Source organism: Ceratosolen solmsi, unplaced genomic scaffold (genome assembly GCF_000503995.2).
Source record: "Ceratosolen solmsi marchali unplaced genomic scaffold, CerSol_1.0 scaffold76, whole genome shotgun sequence".
Taxonomy (NCBI): Eukaryota; Metazoa; Arthropoda; class Insecta; order Hymenoptera; family Agaonidae; genus Ceratosolen; species Ceratosolen solmsi.
Window position 1 is genome coordinate 5,933 of NW_011948465.1, and position 12,173 is coordinate 18,105.

At 31.7% G+C, this 12,173-nt stretch overlaps 1 protein-coding gene across 1 annotated transcript in view; it reads right to left on the bottom strand.

The window, feature by feature from the left end:
• Positions 1-338: 338 nt before the first annotated feature.
• Positions 339-12,173, bottom strand: part of LOC105366952 (laccase-5) — a 52,995-nt gene continuing 41,160 nt past the window's right edge. The window contains exons 8-10 of the mRNA XM_011505565.1: positions 8,467-8,679; positions 4,946-5,176; positions 339-584 (exon numbers count right to left, since the gene is read on the bottom strand). Of these exons, the coding sequence (XP_011503867.1) occupies positions 415-584; positions 4,946-5,176; positions 8,467-8,679 (614 nt within the window). The 3' untranslated portion in view covers positions 339-414. The remainder of the gene's footprint in view (positions 585-4,945; positions 5,177-8,466; positions 8,680-12,173) is intronic.

Below are 12,173 nucleotides of genomic sequence, written 5' to 3' on the forward strand. Positions count from 1 at the left end.
GATTAGAACATTATCCTTTACAAAAATCGAAAAATTATCAGACTGCTTTTGTCAGTAGTCACAAAAATGAATATATACTACATAAAATTATTTACCAATTTTAAAATCTTATTTACAAATGTTCACATCTACAAAACTTGTTGGTTCATGACTCGTTTAACTATTTCAGTTTACAATATGTTTTTAGAATGGCAGTCGAGTAATGGTGAATAGTTATCGAAATATCTGATTAAAAAACAAATATTAGGAGAACTATAATCACCTTCAATAACAAATATTTTAAAGAAACGCTTTAAGCACAAATTATAGATTTGTATTTTACAAGATTGTTATATACATTTTGAATCGTGCAGTCTCTTTATATATGATATAATGAAAACGTAATTCTTTAAATAAACGAATAAATAAGTATATTCAATGAAATGTGTCGCTTGACATTGGTGAAGTTATTGGTGGTAGATGATCACCACATGTCGGAAAATTTGATGGAATTGGTGGCAAATCAGCATGTGTTCCAACGTGTAAAATAAGGTTCATACCAATGACAATATGGAATAAGAAATGACAATGAAATAGCCAGTAACCTAATGAAAAAATTATATTCATGAAAATTAAAAGTGATATAAACGTTCATACATTATTAATTATTGCAGCGATCATATAGTATATATTATTAAAAAATATGGAACAAAAATTTCTGAATAATATCCTTTTTTTCATTTTGTTATATTAATAGATATATATATATATATATATATATATATATATGTGTGTGTGTGTGTGTGTTAAAATAAAAATGCTTTTATTACAAATACTGTTCGAAAATGGTATTATTTCCTGGCTCGAAATGCCAATGTTTCAATAGTATTAATAATTTGCCGTCCACCCAAGCATTTGCTTGGGTGGAAGTCGAGTGGAAGGGTTGCAGAAATATGTAGTATGTGCAAACTTCGTTAACATATGGTTTATTAATAGTTACATTATTAACATTAGTACATTAACATTATTAATAATAAGCACCATTCACTTCTCACAGAAGAGTGTAGGCTCTGTCTTGTCTCAATAGTATAGTTGCTACTTAATGGTGGCGATATCGTGGTCTTTGCTAATGTTGTAAGGATTAGCAGAAATATGTTCACACTTCAGTATAGGACGTGTGGCCTCAAAGTGTATGTATGTTCACACTCCTATATAGTTCGTATGGCCTCAAAGTATATATGCTCACATTCCTGTATAGGACGTGTGGTATCAAAGTGCAATTCGCGTATACTCCTATATAGAACGTGTGGCCTTGAAAGTGTAAAGAAATAACTTGAGACTATGCTTGTTGTAGCCGTATAGTTTCTCATAATGCAGTCATCATCCTTGACTTCTTGTAAGTTGTAGCACACTTGATAATTTAAACGTGTATTCCTTGGGATGGCTTCATTATGCAAATGTAACTGAGCAACTGGTGTATGGCAGAAAGCACTGGCTGAATAGTGTAGTTGAATGACTATTAAGTGTTTGACTGAATAATTCACAATATGCGACTGGACGTAGCCTACTGCCCTTAAATATTCGCGCCGCTTTGCTGGCAACAAAGCATCGTTGTTGCTATACTGGAATATTACATGAGGCGCAGAACGAAAACTCTAGAAGTTTCGAAAGCTCTAAGATAAAACAAGGCTTAAGAAATTTTTGGAGAATTCCAAACCACTTTACTACGGGAAGACCATATAAACATTGTAAGGCATTTGAAACCAAACGATAACAAGTATTAGAAAATTGTCGTCCCGAGTATTTACAGAAACATGCCGAGAGCCAACTATCATGGAATTGCTTCAATCCCGAAAAAATGCTAATTTTTATATATGAATTCTTCATTCTAGAATATATTTTATTTAAATTTATACTCGAATATATTAGGCAATTGTATTATACCAAGAATATTATTAAATTAAAATTGTATTAAACATTTAAATTATTTTAAACATGTACTTTTATTTATTGTGACAATAAATTGTAGGTTATTGTAAATTTTAATTTTTATATATTTAATTATTTATTCCGTTTTATATCTATTGTTCGGGATTGAACTACCCAACAATATAAAATTTATTGTTCATTATAATATGATTCCATTACATTACATTTATGTTTATAATGCATAATATTTGAATTATTCTATACGAAAATTCTCGATGAAATTTACGCCTCGTGCTATATCCGCATAGCAACAAAGGAAGATTCTCGAATCTACTAAAGCTTGCTTTCTGAAAATTCACCAGAGTCTCCAAGAATTACAACGCTAAATATATGCAATCATATATAAGGAGCAACAGACGACGAAGACAATTAGTCTTGTTGAGTAAGTAAGTCAAAGTGAAATTAGTGCAAGTCATAACAGTGAAAAGTTCTGCACGTCTACAGGAATCCGTGCAAGGTATACTCATTTATTTACATTATTTATTATCTATTGCTGGCCAGCTATCGGTGCATATTCCGCAACATGACTATAGTCAGACCACATTAAGGGTGACGACATAGACTGGCATCTCCAGCTGTATCACATGCTATTATTCTTGCGGGTCAACACCAACACTCTTGTGCAACTTGATTCTTGTCAGACCGCTGAAGAGGGAGCCTGTTCGAGAATGCGAGAACATTTTTCCTTTTTTGTCAGTGCAATAAAGCATCTGGCAAATAACATTATAAAATTTATATTTGGATGTCAAAACTTCGCTTGCTAAAAATTATCAAGCACTAGTGTCATAAAACATCTGGAAAAACAATACCGTAAACACGAGAAAACCTATAGTTTAGACATCTGCATTTTCGTTCCGCTCTGTAACTACTTCAAGCATTACTGCAAGCGGACCTTCCTACCCTTCCCGCTGTCTACAAGTTGCAATGCTGTCACCAGATGTGTCAGCGATGCCCCCCCTTTCCACTGCCGACATGCTGTCGCATGCGGCAGCAGCAATGAGGCATCTGCTCATCATGAAGACCCAGAGACGACTAGGCCCTTAATTAACTCCGAAGCCAAAAAAGGCGCTGCCCTCACACCATAAGGGAGGAGTCTCTGATTGGACAGAAAATAAGGGAAGGGGTTCAAGTAAAATTCATGGTCAGCAAATGTATTTATGGGGCGCAATTTTCAATACTTATTCACCCTTGATACTTAACTCTCTTAATACTTATCACTCGTGATATTTAACTGCCTTGATATTTACTCTTGATAGTTTCTTTAGTAGTATTTTCGTGATATTACTCCTTTTTTGAAGTGTCTATCCCTTATTTGATATCTCTCTTTTAGTAATACTCTCTCAATATATTAAACCTTTGAGATATTTCATACTCAGTTAAGTGTAGTGAAAGTCTATTTAGTGCTATATCGGGAACGACTTACACTTTTTCGGATTGTCCATAAACACTGTTGCTGGAAGTAGTTACTGCTCCGGAAGAACTACGACATAAACCCGTATGTCCACTAACGCAGTTACTTGTTCCAAGGGAGCTACGACAATCCGCCTATCAGAGTCCGAAGACGAGTCAACGATTAGTCTTTGTAAGTAGTATCTACTACAATAATTACATATATATTGAGATTCAGAGTATTACATCGACAAGCACTAAGGACGAGGAAGCTCCTCTTAAAACGACAGTGCGGAATAAATTCCAGTACGCGTCGTCAAGTTCGCGCTCGCAAAAGGGGCGTCCCTTTTTTGCAACCCTCACCTTAGTTCAAGTTCGGAAACTTATGAAATTAAGCAACACACAACGCAAATGTCGACGAATCCAGTTCGCGCCACTCTGCGGTATCTTTCAATCATAAAGCTGCATTCATAACCTCCACCACACACGTGCTCGTTCTAAAGGCGCTAGTGTCGATGAACGAAACTTCGCGCCATCCGCCATTCGTATTCAACAATCAAGCTGCATAGATTATTGTACAGTTGTCTCCGCAACACATCACTTAAATCCAAGAATTTAGTTCTACAAGTAATAATAGTAATACTAGTCAACCTTGTCATTAATAAATAACAGAATAAATAGCATACTTCAGCCATATATTTATTGTATTATTTTAATATCCCTTCCACTTGTGACCTTTCATTGCTACCACACAACACCCCTGGTCTCTGAGTTGTCAACGGCATCAATTTGTATCCTTCGAACCGGCCTTGGTAAAACAAGCCGGAATGGCGAATACATTTTGTACAAATACAATAATGGAACAATAATAATTATTCTCCTTTAATATGGCTTTCACCTAGATATTAATTTCCTTGTAAATATTATTTGAGAGCAAAGAATTGTTATTTGATTATCTATGTTCCATTGACCTTTATGTTACCTTTCGATTCCATCACTATCAACTAATTGTTCTTGGTTTATTTTCTTCGTTAGCAACAATATTATCATTGTACATTATTGTTGTTTTAACGTTATTTGGAATTACTATTATTACTTTAATTGCTATATTACATACTTCTTTATTACACAGCTTTGTTTCACGTGGATAAAATGTAGAATATACAAAATATGTATATATAAAAATACTGTGGCATTATTAATCTAATTTCTTATAAGCACAATTGAAGAAAACTCACTGAGATGTATCTTAGTAAAGAAAATGAAAAATCAACGGAGAAAATAAGTTTGAGCTATGACTATGATAGTTAAAGCTAAAAGTTCGGTGTCCGTATAAAAATTTAAAGTTATGAAATAAAGTTAAATAATTAAAGTTGTGTATAAAAATAATAGTTATTAAGAAATAATATAGACCATTAAATTCTATAGAAACGTATGTATTTATTTAATAAAGGATTATATACGAATTTTTATGTAACTACAATTTTATTATTCATAAATGTATAGAATTCTTTAATACTTTTAATTAGTACTATATATTAACAATATAACAACCAATTCATAATTAATTATAATATATTGAACATACCCGGATTATCTGCTCTGAAACGAAAAACGACGTATCCATTATTTGGAACAGCAATTGTATCTTTAGACGGTGGAAGATTAAACTCTCGGTGAAGTAAGCCCCGTCTATCAAGGTCGAGAGCATGCTTTAAATTAATTTTTTTTACATTTTTATCTGGAGAGCGACCAATGCCAATTACTTTAAAAGCATATCCATGCAAGTGAAAAGGGTGAGATAAATTTGGTTGTTGCACTATAAGAAAAAAATTATGTTATATTTGTATAAGCAATTATAAATTTAAAATAATTTTAACGTTATTACAGAAATAATAAATTCCTTCTTTAATAAATTTAAGATACTTTATTATACATGTTTCATCATATTGAAGCACAAACCACTTTATATCCATAAACTTTATTCAAACAATGTTTTACCAAAAAATCCTTATACATTAAAAATCAATTTCTATATTGTATCATTTTTCTTTGTCAAATAGTAAATTTTTATTCATTAAGGATTATTAAAATACATGTTTAACTAATAAATATAATATATATTTTGGAACATACTCTAATTCCTTTCATTAATCGGTATAGTTATTATAACAAAATTTCAGTTATATGTAAATTAATGTATTTCTTTTATGTTTTATTGATAAATATTATTTCTTACAAAATACTTATTTAAAAAATTATTATGTTCACCCAAATAAAGTTATTCTCATTTGTTAAACAAACCAATTTCTAAATAAAAAGTTTTTTCTATGCAAAAAATGTATACTTTTCAATAAATAGTCGACATTTTTATTTTTAATATATATCTCTATAAATAACTCTATATAGATTGTTTTTTTATTAAAGAACTTTAATGGACTGGCATGCAATTTTGTAAACTTGATGCATAAATCATATCATGCGTTGTATTTAATTTTATAAACTTGTATATTTTTAAAAAAAGCTCAACAATTTTCTCCATATCAATGCTTAATTAATGAACTATAATCATTAGTTTAAATTATTGTATGCTCATTTATTTTTAAAAATTACGATATATAATTATTAATTTTAAGTATCTTAAAAATAATAAAAAATTATACTTTTATACATGCTTTTTAGTCTACTTTGTTACATAGTAAAATTCAAATAATACTTATTTTTGTAATTTATTCCTTTTATATATTTTTAAAAATTTCCTAAAATTTATCCTTTGTCTACTTATTATTTATATTCAATACCACTATATATAAATATATTTTATTATTCTTTCTAAAAACGACACAATCTAAAACTACTAACTATTAGACACATTCAAGACCCATTTGTAATAATATAATTAACAATTAGTGCCAGTGTATTTCAATAAAGGATTTTATTATCAATTGTAATTTGGAGTATCATCTTAATTTCAAATAAATCATCACATTATCATAATTATAATTTACTTAAATTAGCAATTACTTATATATTAGAGAATTAATAATTTAATCAAAAATATATTATAGAGCAGATGTTATATAAAAATTTACTAATCATAGTAAATAAGGGAAATAGTAAAAAAGCTAAAACATCGATAATTGTGAAATAATAAAATTAATATTTGTGTGTTTAGAATTAATTCCACTAATCCGGCTCGAAGAACCAAATGTGTAGAATTAACTAAGAAAACCACTAGATGTTGTGTGGGAGAATCTGTGGGCAAGTGGAGGGATTAATGCACTGATTCAATAATTAATACATATAATTCTTATTGTTGTTTATTCCATTTACTTTTCAATTTACTTCCAATTTAGGCATTATTAAGCTTGACGAGGTTATAAATGAACCTCTATGCTTCTCAATAATGATATGTCATTGTGGTATACTTCTATTGGAGAACCAGAGGGCGGTGAAATTCCTAATCCACTGGATGTAACAGGTGAGATAATGATTTACTATGAAAAGAGATAGGTTATAAAACTATTGTTACTTTTTGAATACTGTCACTTGAGAGGTTATGACTGTTAACACTACAATTCTTGTCTGTTTCGTGGTCCTGGCACGTGAGGCAGCTGCCTCTAATAATAAGCCGTGTGAGTGAACACGAGCTTAAGATAGAGGTTAGAGGAAATGCGCTCCACTGAATGGCGCGAATTGCTGGTCTTGCGTAGTGAGCATGCGCGGGAAACTTCTGGACACTAACGGTTTGTTGGTTTTTTTCTTGTTTCTCTTCACAGGCGTGAAAGTGAAGCTTCCTTGCACGAACTGCTTGCACTTGAACTTTCCTTGTCTCTCTTTACTGAGATGGCGGGTATCTCATTCCTTGGGCTTTATTTGTTTGGCGAGATTATGTACCTATGGTCGTGAATCACAGAAATGAAAGCTATTTCTACAAGATTCAGCTGTAGTTGACTTTTTCCCTGTTCCTCCTTCTCGGGAATAGTCGTGACTTTTCGTTAGAATAAGTATCGATTCATTTCAACTGTCCTTCTTAAATAATTAACTGATCCGGTTCAATAGAGACCCCTTCTTCTTTCTTGTGTCCAATCAGAGCGCGACTTTGGCAGCATGATTTATCATAATAATATTCTTGTAATGCAATCAGCACTCTTGACTGCTTAACTATGGCGCACTTAAATGGTTATAATTGATTGTGGCTTCACTGTTGGCTTAGTAGTTTATTGTTACTATGTACAGTAATGGTTGATTGAGAAACTTACAGTGAGCCTACAAGCGTGTTGAATACACGTACGAAACTGAAGACTTAGTCGTTCCGTAGCAGCTCTGTTGAGATATATCGACTATTCCATGGTGGTGCTGCTAAGGCAAACCGTGATCTGTGCCATGGTGTCTTCACTGAGAAAATTTCACTAAGAGAGCGAGCTTGACACGTGCACCTCTTAAATATGCGCACGGAAGATTACTTAGCTGGCAACAATTCATAGGTATTTTTAAATATTCATAAGTTTTTAAAAAATGCTCCAATCCCAAACAATATATATATTTCTGCTGAATCTGTAATAAAGATTACACATCTTGATGGCAATCTATTATATTAAAACAAATTTACCAAAACACAGCTTTCCTTTAGTAACAATAAAACATAATAAAAATAATAGAAACAGAACATATTTGTATTCATTTCTTAATTCAAATTGAATATCTCTCTTTTTTATTTTGTTCTGTCGTTACTACACATCTCTGATTTTTGGTAAATTTGCTTCTAATTTAATGTGTTTCCATTGTGCTGCGTAATCTTCATTCCATATTCCAAAATTACTTGTATCATTTAGTATAAATTACGAGCTATATTATTTAATCTTTTACTACAATATACTTGTCTGCTTTGATTTAGTCTCATTAATGAAACCCAAAACTTAATATAAAGTAAAAACGCACTGCCAGGAGTTATTTGAGTAAAATACTATGTGTTTTACTACTTAAATATATACTGTTGTATTATTATTACTTACACCAATATTCATATGTATTAGATAAATCGTAAAATTAATTAAATAGTAAAAAAAATAGATGTACAACAAAATATATCAAATAATTTTTATTTACCTTCATCAACAAGGACTACTTCGACAATCGCATTGTGTGGAATATCAACTTTATGTGTACACATACAATTGACGCCACAATCAGCAGGCCTATTATCACCATTACAAAATTGTTCGGGTGGAATATCATCAATCTGCGATAATGGCGGTGATGGTGGAAATGTAAATGAAATTTCATCAACAAGTGATATTACATGATCTCCAGTGGGTGCCACTAAATAAAAAATTTTTAATAAAGTTAATATAGAATCTAATTACAAACATTTAAATCATAACTAAAATATTAAAAATATTATTGATTTTTTTTCATGACGAAGAATTAATTTAAACTTTATATATTATAAATCTATTTAAAAACTATTGTTCCTATTTATATAAAAACTATATGCACGTAAATATCATTAACTAATATAATATTCAATATTTTGATTAGAAATTTATTAATTGATAATATTTAAACTAAATAAAGATTTATAAAAAATTATAATTTCTTTTTTTTTAATTTAAATCTATTTAGAAATAATATCTTATCTTTTTCACGTTATTATTATTTATGAATGTAATAACCTTATTAAATAACTAACCAAAACGCATATGAAAAATGAATCAACTACTAAATGAATTATCCAAAATCTTGCTGCGCATAATTTATATCAAAATTTCAAATGAAAATCTCAAAAATATCCATAAATAATACTACAGACAAAATATTTAATAGAGAAAACTAAAAAAGAGACGTCTTAATGCAGTTTAAAAATTTTATAAGGCTAAAATAAAAAATAAGAAAATCAATATTTAAATGTTAAGTAATTTCTTCTCTTACATTTACATCAATAAGGTTTGAAAAATCATTATTACTGATATATTAATACATAATTTTTATGTGTCGTAATTTCTATTTATTCGACAGTTCTTTTGTATTTGCCGCCCGCCCTAGCGGATGCTTGGGAAGGACTTAAGTGGAAAGGCTGTAGAGATATACAGTGTGTGCATACTTCGTTAAATATGGTTTATTATGATTTATTTACAATTACATTATTGATGTGTTGGGTTTACTTCTTATAAGAGAGGGTGTCGATACTATGTTCACTCACAGCGATGCAGTTGTACTGACCTGATGCTGTGATGAATAGTTCACTATCACGAGAGGCTCCGTGATGATGATAATGATACTGTTGCTGATCTTGTAAGGATTAGCAATGGATTATGCATACTCTGTGGCAAGGAGTGTGTCGACACTTTATTCCTTGTAGTTTAATATTTTCTTGAAAGAGAGGAGATGGTTCAACAGTTTCACTGCCTCTTAACGTTAAGTAATATGAACAGGAGAATGATGCCTCTTCCTTCTATGATAACCTCGCTAAGACAGAGCGCTTTCTCGAAGCGTGCTTGCTTTAAATATCCACGCAACAGCCTAGTTAGTGCTGATAACAATGGATGCGATTGTGATACTAGAAAGATGTCTAACGGCACTTGGACTTTTTCCAGATGTCTAACGACATTTGAATTTTTCCCAGATTCTAACGCTTAGGAAATTCTCGACGCCTAAATACTCGAGAGATTCTCGGAATCTCGAAGACTATAATACACTTTAATTATCTAAAATTCATTTTCTCAACTTTCTAAATTAGTCCATGCTATTGAAAATTCGACCCAATTTCGCAAATATCTATTACATATTAAATATTATTGAATCTACATTACATTAAAAACATTTTCAGAATATTTGTATTACGTGAGTATGTAAAAATAATATTTACTCTTATAACATAATAATATATTATTTATTTAGCATAATTTCTGTATTATCAATCTTAAATTTATAATAAGATATATTTTATTTATTATTATGTGAAGTATTCTATATAATAAAGCTTAACAAAAGCTTGAATATATAGCATAAAACAATTTTGCGTATTCAATGAAAAAATTGAAAATGAAAAGTTCGAGAGTGAAAAGAAAATCTCTTGAATTATATTCATTAGGAAATTTTAACAGCTATTATGAAAAGGGAATTATCAAACGGACATAAAAGTCTAAGAAAGTCTCGTCAAGTTGCTGAAGCCTAAAAAAGATCAGTATATCTGGAACATCTCGTCAACAGTCACTTCATTGCCTTACGTACTACAGACGTAGTAATTGTTTGAATGTAATGAACGACCCTTGCGACTTACCATCAAACTCGGCTAGCTTGTTTACTAGACTATATTTTGAGGTTTAAATTATTTGAAAACAATTGAATGAAAAATATTTCTTAGAATCCCTCACAACCCGAAAATCGGCACGTGCGACCTCCAGCAATCTGCGCCGCACGTGTGCCTTCTATGCCACCAACAAGCATGCATTGTTGTCAAGTACGACAAATGTTGCTGCTTGCATAGGCCAAGCGAAGATGCTTAACCAAAATTCACCTCCACCTCGATGAGTCCCGGAGAGGGGCAAATCTACCACTTTACGCATTGACGCCAGCGATACTTCTTCGATATTCTCATTGTTTAAGCCTAATTTCTTATGAAGTGGGAAAAGGGCGTGCACATTCATCATGCCGCCGAAAAGCGGCACGCCCTGATTGGAAAACTAATACCAGAAGCTCCTTGAGCGGGGACTCATGGCAAGAGGCTTAAAGATGGGAACAAGGCAGCGAAAAGTCGCTGTCCGCAGAAAGAATTTAAGAAAACGGCTCGCGTGGCAGTCAAGGGCTAACGAAAGAAAAATCAAGTAACAGAGGACAATTATTTATGGAAGCCAAGTCTGACGATCACTCAACGCAGTAATACCTGTTAATAAACTAGAGACAAGTATACTACGAAGACCCACTGACTAGCCCAAGACTACTGCGTCCCTGTGAGTATAAAAATCACCCTGTACGTATTTGCATTGCCGCGTGCCCTGATGACCAACTCACCCTTGGACCTGAACACAGCTAAGATATCGTTGTGAGTACACAAATCCGCGTTATCTACATAATTTTGCCAGCCGACGGCAAAACCGGCACAACACAACCAGTAAAATTATCTCACACTCTCTGACAAGAAGTGTGCAGCAATTATTTACCAGTGTAATTTTCAATTCAACTTCAATTAAACGATTTCAAGAGCATCTTGTGTACTGACACCTCCTATATAAGAAACAGTTAATGAAATCGTAATTTCACATTAAACTCAAGAAGATTCTACAACACCTATATGTAAATATTGTATTAAATTATATAATAAATGTATAATTAACTCTCACGACTTTTGTACACCCCTTCCACCTAACTCCTTCCCGAGCGTCTGCTAGGGCGGGCGGCAAATTAAGCTATTGAAGCATTGGCAGTTCGAGCCAAGAATTACATCACTACATTTTCGAATATAATTCAATGTCTGTTTTACTGGATTTATATTTATTTATTCAATATATCGTTAGGCATGCTGTGTTCTGGCCTAGAAGTAATTGCTCATAGGCTTAGGTTTGTTTGACCGTTTTTATTACAATTAATTGACCTCTTTTTTTATTAAGGTCTTGACAATGGAGTTTTCTTTGTCGAGTAAGTTTTCATCCTCAGCTGGGCAAACGTTTCTGACTGCCATGTATCTAATTTCAGTATCAACATAATCATTTATTATTTCTGTTTAGATTGTATATAGGACCCGTTGTTATAGATGGTTTCTGTGTTCAATATTCCTTTTAGATCATGAGTCTGAATTGTCAGTTTTCTGAATCTGT